This window comes from Oncorhynchus masou, chromosome 6, assembly GCF_036934945.1.
Source record: "Oncorhynchus masou masou isolate Uvic2021 chromosome 6, UVic_Omas_1.1, whole genome shotgun sequence".
NCBI classification, from domain to species: Eukaryota; Metazoa; Chordata; class Actinopteri; order Salmoniformes; family Salmonidae; genus Oncorhynchus; species Oncorhynchus masou.
In genome coordinates, this window is record NC_088217.1 from 1,359,618 (window position 1) to 1,382,501 (window position 22,884).

The 22,884-nt window shown below is 44.1% G+C and overlaps 1 protein-coding gene across 1 annotated transcript in view; it reads left to right on the forward strand.

Annotated features, from left to right (window-relative positions):
- The first annotated feature begins 7,005 nt into the window (after positions 1–7,005).
- The window catches only part of wnt7aa (wingless-type MMTV integration site family, member 7Aa), a 95,127-nt gene continuing 79,248 nt past the window's right edge, over positions 7,006–22,884 (forward strand). Inside the window, exons 1-2 of the mRNA XM_064967372.1 lie at positions 7,006–7,412; positions 7,950–8,176. Coding sequence (XP_064823444.1) covers positions 7,342–7,412; positions 7,950–8,176 — 298 coding nt within the window. The 5' untranslated portion in view covers positions 7,006–7,341. The remainder of the gene's footprint in view (positions 7,413–7,949; positions 8,177–22,884) is intronic.

A 22,884-nucleotide genomic window follows, 5' to 3' on the forward strand; every position in this document is an offset into this window, starting at 1 on the left:
TATATATACAGGACACCCCTTCATCCACTATATATACAGCAGTATGAGGACACCCCTTCATCCACTATATATACAGGACACCCCTTCATCCACTATATATACAGCAGTATGAGGACACTCCTTCATCCACTATATATACAACAGTATGAGGACACCTCTTCATACACTATATATACAGCAGTATGAGGACACCTCTTCATACACTATATATACAGCAGTATGAGGACACCCCTTCATCCACTATATATACAGCAGTATGAGGACACCCCTTCATCCACTATATATACAGGACACCCCTTCATCCACTATATATACAGCAGTATGAGGACACCCCTTCATACACTATATATACAGCAGTATGAGGACACCCCTTCATCCACTATATATACAGCAGTATGAGGACACCCCTTCATCCACTATATATACAGGACACCCCTTCATCCACTATATATACAGGACACCCCTTCATCCACTATATATACAGGACACCCCTTCATCCACTATATATACAGCAGTATGAGGACACCCCTTCGTCCACTATATATACAGGACACTCCTTCATCCACTATATATACAGGACACCCCTTCATCCACTATATATACAGGACACCCCTTCATCCACTATATATACAGGACACCCCTTCATACACAATATATACAGCAGTATGAGGACACCCCTTCATACACAATATATACAGCAGTATGAGGACACCTCTTCATACACTATATATACAGGACACCCCTTCATCCACTATATATACAGGACACCCCTTCATCCACTATATATACAGCAGTATGAGGACACCCCTTCATCCACTATATATACAGGACACCCCTTCATACACTATATATACAGCAGTATGAGGACACCTCTTCATACACTATATATACAGCAGTATGAGGACACCCCTTCATCCACTATATATACAGGACACCCCTTCATCCACTATATATACAGGACACCCCTTCATCCACTATATATACAGCAGTATGAGGACACCCCTTCATCCACTATATATACAGGACACCCCTTCATCCACTATATATACAGCAGTATGAGGACACTCCTTCATCCACTATATATACAGGACACTCCTTCATCCACTATATATACAGGACACCCCTTCATCCACTATATATACAGGACACCCCTTCATCCACTATATATACAGGACACCCCTTCATACACAATATATACAGCAGTATGAGGACACCCCTTCATACACAATATATACAGCAGTATGAGGACACCTCTTCATACACTATATATACAGCAGTATGAGGACACCCCTTCATCCACTATATATACAGGACACTCCTTCATCCACTATATATACAGGACACTCCTTCATCCACTATATATACAGGACACCCCTTCATACACAATATATACAGCAGTATGAGGACACCTCTTCATCCACTATATATACAGCAGTATGAGGACACCCCTTCATACACAATATATACAGCAGTATGTGGACACCCCTTCATCCACTATATATACAGCAGTATGAGGACACCCCTTAATCCACTATATATACAGGACACCCCTTCATCCACTATATATACAGCAGTATGAGGACACCCCTTCATCCACTATATATACAGCAGTATGAGGACACCCCTTCATCCACTATATATACAGGACACCCCTTCATCCACTATATATACAGCAGTATGAGGACACCCCTTCATCCACTATATATACAGCAGTATGAGGACACCCCTTCATACACTATATATACAGCAGTATGAGGACATCCCTTCATACACTATATATACAGCAGTATGTGGACACCCCTTAATCCACTATATATACAGCAGTATGAGGACACCCCTTCATCCACTATTATACAGGACACCCCTTCATACACTATATATACAGCAGTATGAGGACACCCCTTCATCCACTATTTATACAGGACACCCCTTCATCCACTATATATACAGCAGTATGAGGACACCCCTTCATCCACTATATATACAGGACACCCCTTCATCCACTATATATACAGCAGTATGAGGACACCCCTTCATCCACTATATATACAGCAGTATGAGGACACCCCTTCATCCACTATATATACAGGACACCCCTTCATCCACTATATATACAGCAGTATGAGGACCCCCCTTCATCCACTATATATACAGCAGTATGAGGACCCCCCTTCATCCACTATATATACAGCAGTATGAGGACACCCCTTCATCCACTATATATACAGGACACCCCTTCATCCACTATATATACAGGACACCCCTTCATCCACTATATATACAGCAGTATGAGGACACCCCTTCATCCACTATATATACAGCAGTATGAGGACACCCCTTCATCCACTATATATACAGCAGTATGAGGACACTCCTTCATCCACTATATATACAGCAGTATGAGGACCCCCCTTCATCCACTATATATACAGCAGTATGAGGACACCCCTTCATCCACTATATATACAGGACACCCCTTCATCCACTATATATACAGGACACCCCTTCATCCACTATATATACAGTAGTATGAGGACACCCCTTCATCCACTATATATACAGCAGTATGTGGACACCCCTTCATCCACTATATATACAGGACACCCCTTCATCCACTATATATACAGCAGTATGAGGACACCCCTTCATACACTATATATACAGCAGTATGAGGACACTCCTTCATCCACTATATATACAGGACACCCCTTCATCCACTATATATACAGCAGTATGAGGACACCCCTTCATCCACTATTTATACAGGACACCCCTTCATCCACTATATATACAGCAGTATGAGGACACCCCTTCATCCACTATATATACAGGACACCCCTTCATACACTATATATACAGCAGTATGAGGACACCCCTTCATACACTATATATACAGGACACCCCTTCATCCTCTATATATACAGCAGTATGAGGACACCCCTTCATACACTATATATACAGCAGTATGAGGACACCCCTTCGTCCACTATATATACAGCAGTATGAGGACACCCCTTCATCCACTATATATACAGGACACCCCTTCGTCCACTATATATACAGGACACCCCTTCATCCACTATATATACAGGACACCCCTTCATCCACTATATATACAGGACACCCCTTCATCCACTATATATACAGCAGTATGAGGACACCCCTTCATCCACTATATATACAACAGTATGAGGACACCCCTTCATCCACTATATATACAGGACACCCCTTCATCCACTATATATACAGGACACCCCTTCATCCACTATATATACAGCAGTATGTGGACACCCCTTCATACACTATATATACAGGACACCCCTTCATCCACTATATATACAGCAGTATGAGGACACTCCTTCATCCACTATATATACAGTAAACCCCTCCGTCCACTATATATACAGCAGTATGTGGACACCCCTTCATACTCTATATATACAGCAGTATGAGGACACCCCTTCATACACAATATATACAGCAGAATGTGGACACCCCTTCATACACTGTATATACAGGACACCCCTTCAAATCAAATCAAATCAAATGTTATTTGTCACATACACATGGTTAGCAGATGTTAATGCGAGTGTAGCGAAATGCTTGTGCTTCCAGTGCAGTAATAACCAACAAGTAATCTAACTAACAATTCCAAAACGAATTTCTTATACACAGTGTAAGGGGATAAAGAATATGTACATAAAGATATGAATGAGTGATGGTGCAGAGCAGCATAGGCAAGATACAGTAGAATGTATCGAGTACAGTATATACATATGAGATGAGTATGTAAACAAAGTGGCATAGTTAAAGTGGCTAGTGATACATGTATTACATAAAGATGCAGTAGATGATATAGAGTACAGTATATACATAAGAGATGAGTATGTAAACAAAGTGGCATAGTTAAATTGTCTAGTGATACATGTATTACATAAGGATGCAGTAGATGATAGAGTACAGTATATATGTATACATATGAGATGAATAATGTAGGGTATGTAAACATTATATTAGGTAGCACTGTTTAAAGTGGCTAGTGATATATTGTACATCCTTTCCCATCAATTCCCATTATTGAAGTGGATGGAGTTGAGTCAGTGTGTTGGCAGCAGCCACTCAATGTTAGTGGTGGCTGTTTAACAGTCTGATGGCCTTGAGATAGAAGCTGTTTTTCAGTCTCTCGGCCCCAGCTTTGATGCACCTGTACTGACCTCGCCTTCTGGATAATAGCGGGGTGAACAGGCAGTGGCTCGGGTGGGTGTTGTCCTTGATGATCTTTATGGTCTTCCTGTAACATCGGGTGGTGTAGGTGTCCTGGAGGGCAGGTTGTTTGCCCCCGGTGATACGTTGTGGAGACCTCACTACCCTCTGGAGAGCCTTACGGTTGTGGGCGGAGCAGTTGCCGTACCAGGTGGTGATACAGCCCGCCAGGATGCTCTCGATTGTGCATCTGTAGAAGTTTGTGAGTGCTTTTGGTGACAAGCCGAATTTCTTCAGCCTCCTGAGGTTGAAGAAGTGCTGCTGCGCCTTCTTCATGATGCTATCTGTGTGAGTGGACCAATTCAGTTTGTCTGTGATTTGTATGCCGAGGAACTTAAAACTTACTACCCTCTCCACTACCTTTCCATCGATGTGGATAGGGGGGTGTTCCCTCTGCTGTTTCCTGAAGTCCACAATCATCTCCTTCGTTTTGTTGACGTTGAGTGTGAGGTTATATTCCTGACACCACACTCCGAGGGCCCTCACCTCCTCCCTGTAGGCCGTCTCGTCGTTGTTGGTAATCAAGCCTACCACTGTTGTGTCGTCCGCAAACTTGATGATTGAGTTGGAGGCGTGCGTTGCCGCGCAGTCGTGGGTGAACAGGGAGTACAGGAGAGGGCTCAGAACGCACCCTTGTGGGGCCCCAGTGTTGAGGATCAGCGGGGTGGAGATGTTGTTGCCTACCCTCACCACCTGGGGGCGGCCCGTCAGGAAGTCCAGGGTGGGGTCGAGACCCAGGGTCTCAAGCTTGATGATGAGCTTGGAGGGTACTATGGTGTTAAATGCCGAGCTGTAGTCGATGAACAGCATTCTCACATAGGTATTCCTCTTGTCCAGATGGGTTAGGGCAGTGTGCAGTGTGGTTGAGATTGCGTTGTCTGTGGACCTATTTGGGCGGTAAGCAAATTGGAGTGGGTCTAGGGTGTCAGGTAGGGTGGAGGTGATATGGTCCTTGACTAGTCTCTCAAAGCACTTCATGATGACGGAAGTGAGTGCTACGGGGCGGTAGTCGTTTAGCTCAGTTACCTTAGCTTTCTTGGGAACAGGAACGATGGTGGCCCTCTTGAAGCATGTGGGAACAGCAGACTGGTATAAGGATTGATTGAATATGTCCGTAAACACACCAGCCAGCTGGTCTGCGCATGCTCTGAGGGCGCGGCTGGGGATTCCGTCTGGGCCTGCAGCCTTGCGAGGGTTAACACGTTTAAATGTTTTACTCACCTCGGCTGCAGTGAAGGAGAGACCGCATGTTTCCATTGTAGGCCGTGTCAGTGGCACTGTATTGTCCTCAAAGCGGGCAAAGAAGTTATTTAGTCTGCCTGGGAGCAAGACATCCTGGTCCGTGACTGAGCTGGATTTCTTCTTATAGTCCGTGATTGACTGTAGACCCTGCCACATACCTCTTGTGTCTGAGCCGTTGAATTGAGATTCTACTTTGTCTCTATACTGACGCTTAGCTTGTTTGATAGCCTTACGGAGGGAATAGCTGCACTGTTTGTATTCGGTCATATTACCAGTCACCTTGCCCTGATTAAAAGCAGTGGTTCGCGCTTTCAGTTTCACGCGAATGCTGCCATCAATCCATGGTTTCTGGTTAGGGAATGTTTTAATCGTTGCTATGGGAACGACATCTTCAATGCACGTTCTAATGAACTCACACACCGAATCAGCGTATTCGTCAATGTTGTTGCCTGACGCAATACGAAACTTGTCCCAGTCCACGTGATTGGAAGCAGTCTTGGAGTGTGGAATCAGCTTGGTCGGACCAGAGTTGGACAGACCTCAGCGTGGGAGCTTCTTGTTTCAGTTTCTGTCTGTAGGCAGGGATCAGCAAAATGGAGTCGTGGTCAGCTTTTCCGAAAGGGGGGCGGGGCAGGGCCTTATATGCGTCGCTGAAGTTAGAATAACAGTGATCCAAGATTTTGCCAGCCCTGGTGGCGCAATCGATATGCTGATACATTTTATGGAGTCTTGTTTTCAGATTAGCCTTGTTAAAATCCCCAGCTACAATGAATGCAGCCTCAGGATGTATGGATTCCAGTTTGCAAAGAGTCAAATAAAGTTTGTTCAGAGCCATCGATGTGTCTGCTTGGGGGGGAATATATACAGCTGTGATTATAATCGAAGAGAATTCTCTTGGTAGATAATGCGGTCTACATTTGATTGTGAGGAATTCTAAATCAGAATTATATATAGGGGTGTCCTGTATATTATAATCAGAATTCTAAATACATACTGTTGGTCATGTAGTGTAGATAGCAGACTGTTTACATACTGTTGGTCATGTAGTGTAGTTAGCAGACTGTCTACATACTGTTGGTCATGTAGTGTAGTTAGCAGACTGTCTACATACCGTTGGTCATGTAGTGTAGTTAGCAGACTGTCTACATACTGTTTGGTCATGCAGTGTAGTTAGCAGACTGTCTACATACTGTTTGTCATGTAGTGTAGTTAGCAGACTGTCTACATGGCTTTAAAGTAATACCCCACGTTACATTCATTTATTCTGTCATGCAAACTCTGCAACAGAAACATGATCATTATAAACTTTGAATGCCGTTTATTATATGCATTCTTCAAATCGATATTTTGTATCCAAAATGTAATAATTTGGAAGCACATGTCAATCTTCTTTTATACAAATGCGGTCAGTCACTGTTCCGGAGGATCCTAGCGAATATCGGTGACTTTGTTCCGGAGGCAGCAGCAGTGTGTCTCAGTGCTGGAGTCAGAGAGCTGCTGCTGGTGCGTGTGTTAGCAGCACGCCCTGATAGATATCAGACATAGATACCATCGGCCCTGCAGGCGAGCACTACTATCTGTTAGATATCCCTTTCTCTTAAGGTACCGGAGACAGGCTGACCAATGCGACCGAAACAACTCCACATATACCCCAGGATATTTCCGACTCGTTTGCAGAGGAACTTTCATTTGTCCCCCGGAGTCTTTTCTTTCTGTCGCCAATAAGTTTACCTGGAATTCCCGCCTGTCTGCCTGCCTGCGGGTCCGGGCTGGGTGCAGACAGAAGAGAACACGGTCTGATTGTAGCGGTCATATCAAACTAACTGGCTGGTGATCATGAGCATGAAAACGCGCTGCTGGATTTTCCACATGTTTCTCTGCTTGGGAATAGTGTATTTGAAAATAGGGTGAGTAGAACATTGTGCATGTTGAGACCTGATAGCGTGGAATTAGGGATGAGAGCTGGGGAATGTTGTCAGTGGATAGCTATGAACACAGATCATATGAGACATGTGGGCAGGAAATAATACCTTCATAATTTATTGTTACCGAAATAATATTAGGTAGACTAGTTTGTTTAATTCATTGTTCCATTAATTGTGATACCTGAGTAAATGAGCTATTAGCCCTAATAGACATGTATTAGCCTACTGCCCGGCACGGTGGGATTTATATTATAGTTTAAATAGAGTTTTAACATCAAACAGAGAATGAAACATGACCAAGAATATCTCGGATTGAAAATATTGTGCAGGTCGCTACAATATGTTGAATGGTTTTGTATTGTTATGTATTTATGATTTATAGTCCCTGTAAAATGGCAATATACTCGCATGATTATCATTCAACACTATGTCCAAATATTTTGAAACCATGTTGATGAAAAGTATCCAACACATTATTCATTATTTGCCATAATTTAATGTAACTAATTCAATTCACAGGGTTTTTTCGTCCGTGGCGGCATTAGGCGCGGGTATCATCTGTAACAAGATCCCGGGTTTAGCTCCACGACAGCGGACGATCTGTCAGAGCCGACCCGACGCCATCATAGTGATCGGAGAAGGAGCTCAGATGGGCATCAATGAGTGCCAGTTTCAGTTTAAAAACGGACGGTGGAACTGTTCTGCTCTGGGAGAGAGGACCGTATTTGGAAAAGAGCTGAACGTGGGTATGTAACAATCATTTCAGTTTCACCTCTTACTTTGATTGAATCGATATTAGTAGGATACACCTGCCAATTTGACAGCACTCCGTTCCCAATGTATTTGCCAAGTGCTCAGAAATGTTCTTCCTTTTTTTGAATGCTATAACACGTGTATTCCCCTCTCACTTTGGTTCAGTTTGTCCATGACCATCATATGGCATCAGTCCAATGAATAAGTTGTTTACACTCATTATGTCTGGTGTCCTATATTATGGACATCAGATAGCTGAGCAGTGACAGACTTTAATCATGTATGGTGTCCTATATTATGGACATCAGATAGCTGAGCAGTGACAGACTTTAATCATGTCTGGTGTCCTATATTATGGTCATCATACTTGAAATAATTCAACCATTTCTCGAACACAGAGGTATGAGATGCTTCAAAAACTCAGGGAGCTTAAAGAGGCGATCAGTTTCACTTCAAAGCTGTGGGGTGGGCTAGGCGAGGTGCGTGGCATGGTTCCGGGTGGGTAGAAGGATGCTGGGGGGTGGATTGGGAATAAGTGGAAATGGGTGGATTGGGAATAAGGCGAAATGGGTTGGGGTTATCTTTGTATGCATTTCTTTGATTGATTGATTTTTTTTGTACCTGTAGTCCCCCACAAAACTAAATAATAACTTAATCACAATTACAAGCTGATGGATGATGGGGCTGGAGATACTGTATGTATCCACTTCTTATATTCATAGACTGGTAGACTGTATGTGACCACTCTCAGATTCATAGACTGTATGTGACCACTCTCAGATTCATAGACTGGTAGACTGAATGTGACCACTCTCAGATTCATAGACTGGTAGACTGTATGTAACCACTCTGAGATTCATAGACTGTATGTAACCACTCTCAGATTCATAGACTGGTAGACTGTATGTGACCACTCTCAGATTCATAGACTGTATGTGACCACTCTGAGATTCATAGACTGTATGTGACCACTCTCAGATTCATAGACTGTATGTGACCACTCTCTGATTCATAGACTGTATGTAACCACTCTCAGATTCATAGACTGTATGTAACCACTCTCAGATTCATAGACTGTATGTAACCACTCTCAGATTCATAGACTGGTAGACTGTATGTGACCACTCTGAGATTCATAGACTGTATGTGACCACTCTCAGATTCATAGACTGGTAGACTGTATGTGACCACTCTCAGATTCATAGACTGTATGTGACCACTCTCAGATTCATAGACTGTATGTGACCACTCTCAGATTCATAGACTGTATGTAACCACTCTCAGATTCATAGACTGGTAGACTGTATGTAACCACTCTCAGATTCATAGACTGGTAGACTGTATGTAACCACTCTGAGATTCATAGACTGTATGTGACCACTCTCAGATTCATAGACTGGTAGACTGTATGTGACCACTCTCAGATTCATAGACTGTATGTAACCACTCTCAGATTCATAGACTGGTAGACTGTATGTGACCACTCTGAGATTCATAGACTGTATGTGACCACTCTCAGATTCATAGACTGGTAGACTGTATGTGACCACTCTCAGATTCATAGACTGTATGTGACCACTCTCAGATTCATAGACCAATAGACTGTATGTGACCACTCTCAGATTCATAGACTGTATGTATCCACTTCTTAGATTCATAGACTGGTAGACTGTATGTACCCACTCTCAGATTCATAGACTGTATGTGACCACTCTCAGATTCATAGACTGTATGTAACCACTCTCAGATTCATAGACTGTATGTGACCACTCTCAGATTCATAGACTGTATGTGACCACTCTCAGATTCATAGACTGGTAGACTGTATGTACCCACTCTCAGATTCATAGACTGTATGTGACCACTCTCAGATTCATAGACTGTATGTAACCACTCTCAGATTCATAGACTGTATGTGACCACTCTCAGATTCATAGACTGGTAGACTGTATGTGACCACTCTCAGATTCATAGACCAATAGACTGTATGTGACCACTCTCAGATTCATAGACTGGTAGACTGTATGTAACCACTCTCAGATTCATAGACTGTATGTGACCACTCTCAGATTCATAGACTGTATGTGACCACTCTCAGATTCATAGACTGTATGTGACCACTCTGAGATTCATAGACTGTATGTGACCACTCTCAGATTCATAGACTGTATGTAACCACTCTGAGATTCATAGACTGTATGTGACCACTCTCAGATTCATAGACCAATAGACTGTATGTGACCACTCTCAGATTCATAGACTGGTAGACTGTATGTAACCACTCTCAGATTCATAGACTGTATGTGACCACTCTCAGATTCATAGACTGTATGTGACCACTCTCTGATTCATAGACTGAATGTGACCACTGATTCATAGACAGACTCACCATCAATGATATACAATCATAGTTTGAACCATGTTTTGAAGCTATACTGTGTGCGTTTATATTTACTTTGTTTACATACGTTATAAGTCCACAAATGGATGTTGCAACTGCAGATTTCCCCATTGATTGGGCTGTTTATGGATTTTTACACAAATAGCCATAAATATACTATAATTTACAATCAAATGTAGGCTATTCCTTCTATAGTATGATCTTGTTATATGGAGTAATGGTTTGATTAATATTTAAGTAATGTGTTCAAGTTAAATTGTTTTCAGACAACAACAAAAAATTCAATGGCATTGGTGCGTAAATGTTCATAACTCTTAGTTACAAAACTCAAAACAGATCATGAAAAATACAGTTACAAATCTCTAAGGACATTTTGGTTTAGTACAACACACAACATCATACAGTCACTTTTTCACTCAACTTAAACAGTGTTTTGTAATACACATTGCAATGCATATTCATATAGAGCATTTGCTTTTCACGATACAATGTCCAAATTACTGACTGTCTTCTCATTTGTTAAAATACATCTTGAACTGGTTTGTCTAAAGCAGATTTTAAAGCCCGGATCCGCTGTTGTTTTTCCCAACAGATGGAGCCCCACTGCTTGTGTTGTGAGAGTGAAAAAATACAGAGTTTGAAGGAAAACATGGGGGCTTTTGCCAAGCCATATCTGCTGGGTTGGCCTAGCCATATCTGCTGGGTTGGCCAAGCCATATCTGCTGGGCTGGCCAAGCCATATCTGCTGGGCTGGCCTAGACATATCTGCTGGGTTGGCCAAGCCATATCTGCTGGGTTGGCCTAGCCATATCTGCTGGGTTGGCCAAGCCATATCTGCTGGGCTGGCCTAGACATATCTGCTGGGTTGGCCTAGCCATATCTGCTGGGCTGGCCTAGCCATATCTGCCGGGCTTGTCTGGCCATATCTGCCGGGCTTGTCTGGCCATATCTGCCGGGCTTGTCTGGCCATATATGCCGGGCTTGTCTGGCCATATCTGCCGGGCTTGTCTGGCCATATCTGCCGGGCTTGTCTGGCCATATATGCTGGGCTTGTCTGGCCATATCTGCTGGGCTTGTCTGGCCATATCTGCTGGGCTGGCCCTGCCATATCTGCCGGGCTTGTCTGGCCATATCTGCTGGGCTTGTCTGGCCATATATGCTGGGCTTGTCTGGCCATATCTGCTGGGCTTGTCTGGCCATATCTGCTGGCTTGTCTGGCCATATATGCTGGGCTTGTCTGGCCACATCTGCTGGGCTTGTCTGGCCATATCTGCTGGGCTGGCTTCGCCATATCTACCTAGCTGGCCTAGCCATATCTGCTGGGCTTGTCTGGCCATATCTGCTGGCTTGTCTGGCCATATATGCTGGGCTTGTCTGGCCACATCTGCTGGGCTTGTCTGGCCATATCTGCTGGGCTGGCTTCGCCATATCTACCTAGCTGGCCTAGCCATATCTACTGAGCTGGCAAAGCTATATCTACCTAGCTGGCCTAGCCATATCTACTGAGCTGGCCAAGCCATATCTACTGAGCTGGCCAAGCTATATCTACCTAGCTGGCCTAGCCAAATCTACTGAGCTGGCCTAGCCATATCTACTGAGCTGGCCAAGCTATATCTACCTAGCTGGCCTAGCCATATCTACCTAGCTGGCCTAGCCATATCTACTGAGCTGGCCAAGCCATATCTACCTAGCTGGCCTAGCCATATCTACTGAGCTGGCCAAGCTATATCTGCCGGGCTGGCCTAGCCATATGTGCTGGGCTGGCCTTGGGGAAAGGTGTGTCTTTGCGTAAATGCCATCCACTTAAAGGACCTTCATTGTGCCTCGCTCTGGGAGCCAGTGGAGTGAGAGGAAGCTTCTCCAGCTTGTTACTGCTGCCGCCAGACTGAAACACAGCCTACACATACTGACAAGTGACAAAGTCACAAATAAATGGCCAACGTTCTCCTGTTCAAGTCAGTGTTGATATTGTTGCCTTTATAATCAAATTAATCAGCTAGCTAGGTAGCCTAGTGGTTAGAGCATTGGGCCAGTAACCCAAAAGGTTGCTGGATTGATTTCCCGAGCTGACTAGGTAAAAATCTGTTGTTCTGCCCCTGAGCAAGGCAGTAACCCACTGTTCCCCTGAGCAAGGCAGTTAACCCACTGTTCCCCTGAGCAAGGCAGTAACCCACTGTTCCCCCGGGCACTGAAGACGTGGATGTCGCTTAAGGCAGCCCCCTGCACCACTCAGAGGTGTTGAGTTAAATGTGGAAGACACATTTCAGTTGAATACATTCAGTTGGACAACTGACCAGTTATCCCCCTTAGCTTCTTGCGAGATAGCAAGCATGTTTGATGAGTATGCAGGCCATGGAAGACCTGTGATTTTTTTTTTACTTACAGCAATTGTGGACAGATCCTTGCGACATTATCATGCTTAAACATGAGGTGATGGCGGCGGATGAATGGCACGACAATGGGCCTCAGGATCCATCAATAAAATGCAATTGTGTTCATTGTCCGTAGCTTATGCCTTCCCATACCATTTAAATTTATTTTTAAAAATGTAATTTAATTTAACCTTTATTTAACTATGCATGTCAGTTATAGAACAAATTCGTATTTGCAATGATGGCCTACCCCAGCCAAAACCAGACGACGCTGGGCCAATTGTGCACGGCCCTATGGAACTCCCAATCACGGCCGGATTTGATACAGCCTGGATACCATAACCCCACCGCCACCATGGGGGATGCTGTTCACAACATTAACATCAGCAAACCGCTCGGCCATATAATGCCATACACGTGGTCTGGGAACACGACCCCATACACGTGGTCTGGAAACACGACCCCATACGCGTGGTCTGGGAACACGACCCCATACACGTGGTCTGGAAACACGACCACATACACGTGGTCTGGAAACACGACCCCATACGCGTGGTCTGGGAACACGACCCCATACACGTGGTCTGGAAACACGACCCCATACGCGTGGTCTGGGAACACGACCCCATACACGTGGTCTGGAAACACTACCCCATACGCGTGGTCTGGGAACACGACCCCATACACGTGGTCTGGAAACACGACCCCATACGCGTGGTCTGGGAACACGACCCCATACACGTGGTCTGGGAACACGACCCCATACACGTGGTCTGGGAACACGACCTCATACACGTGGTCTGGGAACACGACCCCATACACGTGGTCTGGGAACGCGACCCCATACACGTGGTCTGGAAACGCGACCCCATACACGTGGTCTGGGAACGCGACCCCATACACGTGGTCTGGGAACACAAAGCCATACACGTGGTCTGGAAACACGACCCCATACACGTGGTCTGGGAACACGACCCCATACACGTGGTCTGGGAACACGAAGCCATACACGTGGTCTGGAAACACGACCCCATACACGTGGTCTGGAAACATGACCCCATACACGTGGTCTGGAAACACGACCCCATACACGTGGTCTGGGAACACGACCCCATACACGTGGTCTGGCCACACAACGCCTTACATGTGGTCTGGGAACACGACCCCATACACGTGGTCTGGCCACAAGACGCCATACACGTGGTCTGGGAACACGACCCCATACACGTGGTCTGGAAACACGACCCCATACACGTGGCTGGGAACACGACCCCATACACGTGGTCTGGAAACACGACCACATACACGTGGTCTGGCCACACAACGCCATACACGTGGTCTGGGAACACGACCCCATACACGTGGTCTGGCCACACGACCCCATACACGTGGTCTGGGAACACGACCCCATACACGTGGTCTGGGAACACGACCCCATACACGTGGTCTGGGAACACGACCCCATACACGTGGTCTGGCCACACGACCCCATACGCGTGGTCTGGGAACACGACCCCATACACGTGGTCTGGAAACACGACCCCATACGCGTGGTCTGGGAACACGACCCCATACACGTGGTCTGGGAACACGACCCCATACACGTGGTCTGGGAACACGACCTCATACACGTGGTCTGGGAACACGACCCCATACACGTGGTCTGGGAACGCGACCCCATACACGTGGTCTGGAAACGCGACCCCATACACGTGGTCTGGGAACGCGACCCCATACACATGGTCTGGGAACACAAAGCCATACACGTGGTCTGGAAACACGACCCCATACACGTGGTCTGGGAACACGACCCCATACACATGGTCTGGAAACACTACCCCATACGCGTGGTCTGGGAACACGACCCCATACACGTGGTCTGGAAACACGACCCCATACGCGTGGTCTGGGAACACGACCCCATACACGTGGTCTGGGAACACGACCCCATACACGTGGTCTGGGAACACGACCTCATACACGTGGTCTGGGAACACGACCCCATACACGTGGTCTGGGAACGCGACCCCATACACGTGGTCTGGGAACACGACCCCATACACGTGGTCTGGAAACACGACCCCATACACGTGGCTGGGAACACGACCCCATACACGTGGTCTGGAAACACGACCACATACACGTGGTCTGGCCACACAACGCCATACACGTGGTCTGGGAACACGACCCCATACACGTGGTCTGGCCACACGACCCCATACACGTGGTCTGGGAACACGACCCCATACACGTGGTCTGGGAACACGACCCCATACACGTGGTCTGGCCACACGACGCCATACACGTGGTCTGGGAACACGACCCCATACACGTGGTCTGGAAACACGACCCCATACACGTGGTCTGGGAACACGACACCATACACGTGGTCTGGAAACACAAAGCCATACACGTGGTCTGAAAACGCGACCCCATACACGTGGTCTGGGAACACGAAGCCATACACGTGGTCTGAGAACACGAAGCCATACACGTGGTCTGGGAACACGACCCCATACACGTGGTCTGGAAACACGACCCCATACACGTGGTCTGGGAACACGACCCCATACACGTGGTCTGGCCACACAACGCCTTACACGTGGTCTGGAAACACGAAGCCATACACGTGGTCTGGAAACACGAAGCCATACACGTGGTCTGGAAACACGAAGCCATACACGTGGTCTGGGAACACGACCCCATACACGTGGTCTGGGAACACGACCCCATACACGTAGTCTGGCCACACGACGCCATGCACGTGGTCTGGGAACACGACCCCATACACGTGGTCTGGAAACACGACCCCATACACGTGGTCTGGAAACACGACCCCATACACGTGGTCTGGAAACACGAAGCCATACACGTGGTCTGAAAACGCGACCCCATACACGTGGTCTGGGAACACGAAGCCATACACGTGGTCTGGGAACACGACCCCATACACGTGGTCTGGAAACACGAAGCCATACACGTGGTCTGAAAACGCGACCCCATACACGTGGTCTGGGAACACGAAGCCATACACGTGGTCTGAGAACACGACCCCATACACGTGGTCTGGGAACACGACCCCATACACGTGGTCTGGCCACACAACGCCTTACACGTGGTCTGGAAACACGAAGCCATACACGTGGTCTGGAAACACGAAGCCATACACGTGGTCTGGAAACACGAAGCCATACACGTGGTCTGGGAACACGACCCCGGTTTAGGAGCTAAAGTTAACTAGAACTATCTAGCGGTTTAGGAGTAAAAGTTAACTAGATCTATCTAGCGGTTTAGGATCTAAAGTTAACTAGTTCTATCTAGCGGTTTAGGATCTAAAGTTAACTAGATCTATCTAGCGGTTTAGGAGTAAAAGTTAACTAGATCTATCTAGCTGTTTAGGATCTAAAGTTAACTAGATCTATCTAGCGGTTTAGGATCTAAAGTTAACTAGATCTATCTAGCGGTTTAGGAGTAAAAGTTAACTAGATCTATCTAGCGGTTTAGGATCTAAAGTTAACTAGATCTATCTAGCGGTTTAGGAGTAAAAGTTAACTAGAACTATCTAGCTGTTTAGGATCTAAAGTTAACTAGATCTATCTAGCGGTTTAGGATCTAAAGTTAACTAGATCTATCTAGCGGTTTAGGATCTAAAGTTAACTAGATCTATCTAGCGGTTTAGGAGCTAAAGTTAACTAGAACTATCTAGCGGTTTAGGAGTAAAAGTTAACTAGATCTATCTAGCGGTTTAGGATCTAAAGTTAACTAGATCTATCTAGCGGTTTAGGAGCTAAAGTTAACTAGTTCTATCTAGCGGTTTAGGAGCTAAAGTTAACTAGATCTATCTAGCGGTTTAGGATCTAAAGTTAACTAGATCTATCTAGCGGTTTAGGATCTAAAGTTAACTAGATCTATCTAGCGGTTTAGGAGCTAAAGTTAACTAGAACTATCTAGCGGTTTAGGAGTAAAAGTTAACTAGATCTATCTAGCGGTTTAGGATCTAAAGTTAACTAGATCTATCTAGCGGTTTAGGATCTAAAGTTAACTAGATCTATCTAGCGGTTTAGGATCTAAAGTTAACTAGATCTATCTAGCGGTTTAGGAGCTAAAGTTAACTAGATCTATCTAGCGGTTTAGGAGTAAAAGTTAACTAGATCTATCTAGCGGTTTAGGATCTAAAGTTAACTAGATCTATCTAGCGGTTTAGGAGCTAAAGTTAACTAGTTCTATCTAGCGGTTTAGGAGTAAAAGTTAACTAGATCTATCTAGCGGTTTAGGAGTAAAAGTTAACTAGATCTATCTAGCGGTTTAGGATCTAAAGTTAACTAGATCTATCTAGCGGTTTAGGAGCTAAAGTTAACTAGTTCTATCTAGCGGTTTAGGAGTAAAAGTTAACTAGATCTATCTAGCTGTTTAGGATCTAAAGTTAACTAGATCTATCTAGCTGTTTAGGATCTAAAGTTAACTAGATCTATCTAGCGGTTTAGGAGCTAAAGTTAACTAGAACTATCTAGCGGTTTAGGAGTAAAAGTTAACTAGATCTATCTAGCGGTTTAGGATCTAAAGTTAACTAGATCTATCTAGTGGTTTAGGAGCTAAAGTTAACTAGAACTATCTAGCGGTTTAGGAGTAAAAGTTAACTAGATCTATCTAGCGGTTTAGGATCTAAAGTTAACTAGTTATATCTAGCGGTTTAGGATCTAAAGTTAACTAGATCTATCTAGCGGTTTAGGAGTAAAAGTTAACTAGATCTATCTAGCTGTTTAGGATCTAAAGTTAACTAGATCTATCTAGCGGTTTAGGATCTAAAGTTAACTAGATCTATCTAGCGGTTTAGGAGTAAAAGTTAACTAGATCTATCTAGCGGTTTAGGAGCTAAAGTTAACTAGATCTATCTAGCGGTTTCGGAGTAAAAGTTAACTAGATCTATCTAGCGGTTTAGGATCTAAAGTTAACTAGATCTATCTAGCGGTTTAGGAGTAAAAGTTAACTAGATCTATCTAGCGGTTTAGGATCTAAAGTTAACTAGATCTATCTAGCGGTTTAGGAGTAAAAGTTAACTAGAACTATCTAGCTGTTTAGGATCTAAAGTTAACTAGATCTATCTAGCGGTTTAGGATCTAAAGTTAACTAGATCTATCTAGCGGTTTAGGATCTAAAGTTAACTAGATCTATCTAGCGGTTTAGGAGCTAAAGTTAACTAGAACTATCTAGCGGTTTAGGATCTAAAGTTAACTAGATCTATCTAGCGGTTTAGGATCTAAAGTTAACTAGATCTATCTAGCGGTTTAGGAGCTAAAGTTAACTAGAACTATCTAGCGGTTTAGGAGTAAAAGTTAACTAGATCTATCTAGCGGTTTAGGATCTAAAGTTAACTAGTTCTATCTAGCGGTTTAGGAGCTAAAGTTAACTAGATCTATCTAGCGGTTTAGGATCTAAAGTTAACTAGATCTATCTAGCAGTTTAGGAGCTAAAGTTAACTAGATCTATCTAGCGGTTTAGGAGTAAAAGTTAACTAGATCTATCTAGCGGTTTAGGATCTAAAGTTAACTAGAACTATCTAGCTGTTTAGGATCTAAAGTTAACTAGATCTATCTAGCGGTTTAGGATCTAAAGTTAACTAGATCTATCTAGCGGTTTAGGATCTAAAGTTAACTAGATCTATCTAGCGGTTTAGGAGCTAAAGTTAACTAGAACTATCTAGCGGTTTAGGATCTAAAGTTAACTAGATCTATCTAGCGGTTTAGGATCTAAAGTTAACTAGATCTATCTAGCGGTTTAGGAGCTAAAGTTAACTAGAACTATCTAGCGGTTTAGGAGTAAAAGTTAACTAGATCTATCTAGCGGTTTAGGATCTAAAGTTAACTAGATCTATCTAGCGGTTTAGGAGTAAAAGTTAACTAGATCTATCTAGCGGTTTAGGATCTAAAGTTAACTAGATCTATCTAGCGGTTTAGGATCTAAAGTTAACTAGATCTATCTAGCGGTTTAGGATCTAAAGTTAACTAGATCTATCTAGCGGTTTAGGATCTAAAGTTAACTAGATCTATCTAGCAGTTTAGGAGCTAAAGTTAACTAGATCTATCTAGCGGTTTAGGATCTAAAGTTAACTAGATCTATCTAGCGGTTTAGGAGCTAAAGTTAACTAGATCTATCTAGTTCTTTATATGAAGTGTTCCTGAGGAGAGACAGGCCTCACTTCACTCCACATGATATTTTAAAACATTTCAATTGATTGCCCTGTCAGTTATTCAGTGTGCAATGTGCTGCATACCTGCAGCTATCGGTCCAGAACTGTGAAACTCATAATGCTGGCAGAGAGAACATATATAATCCACAGATGTGGACACAGGAACATGGTGTTCATTTCCTACAATTACATTTTCGGACAAAGAGTACTTCCTCTGACCTGCAGGTGCTCAGACATGATCAGTCATGATTAACCAGAGTAAACTAGGAAACCATTTTCACTGACTGCTCTGGGTAACAAAGGTTAGGATGTTATACACACTAAAACACATAACATAAAACGATATAGTTCCAAATATGAGTTATTTGGCTTGTAAGCAAAGGGGAACCATTTTTAGTGCTACTGTATATAGAAACTTGTTTTGATGGTTCTATAAAGAATGTTCTATATCGCACCAAAGAAGGGTTCTGCTGTGATTAAAACACTTTTTTGGGGGCTATATAAAATCAAATTTTATTTGTCACATACACATGGTTAGCAGATGTTAATGTGAGTGTAGCGAAATGCTTGTGCTTCTAGTTCCGACCGTGCAGTAACATCTAACAAGTAATCTAACAATTTCACAACAACTACCTTATACACACAAGTGTAAAGGAATGAATAAGAATATGTACATAAAAAATATATGGATGAGCGATGGCCGAACGGCATAGGCAAGATGCAGTAGATGGTATAGAGTACAGTATATACTGTACATATGAGGTGAGTAATGTAGGGTATGTAAACATTATATAAAAGTGCCATTGTTTAAAGTGTATGGTGATACATTTATTACATCCAATTTTTAGTATTTAAGTGGCTAGAGATTTGAGTCAGTATGTTGGCAGCAGCCACTCGATGTTAGTGATGGCTGTTTAACAGTCTGATGGCCTTGAGATAGAAGCTGTTTTGGGCAGGGTAGCCTAGTGGTTAGAGCATTGGACTAGTAACTGAAAGGTTGCAAGTTCAAATCCCCAAGCTGACAAGGTACAAATCTGTCGTTCTGCCCCTGAACAGGCAGTTAACCCACTAGGCCGTCATTGAAAATAAGAATTTGTTCTTAACTGACTTGCCTTGTTAAATAAAGGTAAAATAAAAAAAATTAAAAAGTCTCTCGGTCCCAGGTTTGATGCAGTTGTACTGATCTCGCCTTCTGGGTGATAGCAGGGTGAACAGGCAGTGGCTCGGGTGGTTGTTGTCCTTGACGATCTTTTTGACCTTCCTGTGACATCGGGTGGTGTAGGTGTCCTGGAAGGTGAATTCACCAATTTGTAAGTCGCTCTGGATAAGAGCGTCTGCTAAATGACTTAAATGTAAATGTTAAATGAGGGCAGGTAGTTTGCCCCCGGTGATGCGTTGTGCAGACCTCACTACCCTCTGGAGAGCCTTACGGTTGTGGGCGGAGCAGTTGCCGTACCAGGCGTTAATACAGCCCGACAGAATACTCTCGATTGTGCATCTGTAAAAGTTTAGTTTTTTTGTTGACAAGCCGAATTTCTTCAGCCTCCTGACGTTGTGTGAGGTTATTTTCCTGACACCACACTCCAAGGGCCCTCACCTCCTCTCTGTACGTCATCTCGTCGTTGTTGGTAATCAAGCTTACCACTGTAGTATTGTCTGCAAACTTGATGATTGAGTTGGAGGCGTGCATGGCCACGCAGTCATGGGTGAACAGGGAGTACAGGAGAGGGCTGAGAATGCACCCTCGTGGGGCCCCAGTGTTGAGGATAAGCGGGGTGGAGATATTGTTTCCTACCCTCACCACCTGGGGGTGGCCTGTCAGAAAGTCCAGGACCCAGTTGCACAGGGCGGGGTTGAGACCTAGGGTCTTGAGCTTGGAGGGTACTATGATGTTAAAACCTCTTGGAACCATCCATCCCGGATCCGGGATAATTGTCTTCAACTACGCTAAATAGCATAGCGCAACGGTCAAATAATCTTACTAGAAAATATCCATATTCATGAAACCACAAGTGAAATATAGCGAAACACAGCTTAGCCTTTTGTTAATCACCCTGTCGTCTCAGATTTTGAAATGATGCTTTACAGAGAAAACAATACAAGCGTTTGTGTAAGTTTATCGATATACCGACAAAACATTATGTACACCTAGCAGCAGGTAACTGGGTCACGAAAATCAGAAAAGCAATCACATTAATCGTTTACCTTTGATGATCTTCGGGTGTTTTCACTCACGAGACTCCCAATTAGACAGCAAATGTTCCTTTTGTTCCATAAAGACATTGTTTATATCCAAATACCTCTGTTAGTTTGATGCGTTCTGCCCAGGAATCCACTGGAAATAGCGGTCACGACAATGCAGACAAAAATTCCAAATGATATCCATAATATCGACAGAAACATGGCAAACGTTTTTTGTAATCAATCCTCAAGGTGTTTTTCAAATATCTATTTGACAATATATCAACCGGGACAGTTGGCCTTTCACTAGGACCGGGAGGAAAAATGGCTACCTCTCTGTTTTGCGCAAAAATGACACAGAGCCAACAACTGACCACTTACGCAATGTGGACGTTTACACTCATTCTTCAAAATAAAGGCCTGAAACTACGTCTAAATGCTGTAGACACCTTAGGGAAGCCACAGAAAAAGAAATATGGTTGATATCCCTTTCAATCGTCAATAGGGATGCATAGGAACACAGCTTTCAAAATAAGTCACTTCCGGATTGGATTTTTCTCAGGCTTTCGTCTGCAATATCAGTTCTGTTATACTCACAGACAATATTTTTACAGTTTTGGAAACTTTAGAGTGTGTTCTATCCTACGCTGTCAATTATATGCATATTCTAGCATCTGGTCCTGAGAAATAGGCCATTTACTTTGGGAATGTTATTTTTTCAAAAATAAAAATAGTGCCCCCTAGCACTTCATGGTGACGGAAGTGAGTGCTACGGGGCGATAGTCATTTAGCTCAGTTACCTTAGTTACCTTAGCTTTCTTGTGGCCCTCACAATAGTGGCCCTCTTTAAGCATGTGGGAACAGCAGACTGGGATAAGGGTTGATTGAATATGTCAGTAAACACACCAGTCAGCTGGTCTGCGCATTCTCTGAGGACGCGGCTGGGGATGCCGTCTGGGCCTGCAGCCTTGCGAAGGTTAACACGTTTAAATGTTTTACTCACGTTGGCTGCAGTGAAGGAGATCCCGCAGGTTTTGGTAGCGGGCCGTATCGGTGGCACTGTATTGTCCTCGAGCAAAGAAGTTTTTAGTTTGTCTGGGAGCAAGACATCGTGGTTCGCGACGGGGCTGGTTTTCTTTTTGTAATTGGTGATTGACGGTAGACCCTGCCACATACCTCTCGTGTCTGAGCCGTTGAATTGAGACTCTACTTTGTCTCTATACTGATGCTCTGCTTGTTTGATCGCCTTGCGGAGGGAATAGCTACACTGTTTGTATTCGGTCATGTTTCCAGTCGCCTTGCCCCGATTAAAAGCAGTTGTTTGCGCTTTCAGTTTTGCGCGAATGCTGCCATCAATCCACGCTTTCTGGTTGGGGAAGGTTTCAATATTCGCTGTGGTTACAACATCACCGATGCACTTTCTAATGAACTCGCTCACCGAATCAGTGTATTCATCAATGATATTGTCCGACGCTATGCGAACATATCCCAGTCCATGTGATCGAAGCAATCTTGAAACATGGAGTCAGATTGGTCAGCTTTGAACAGACCTGAGCATGG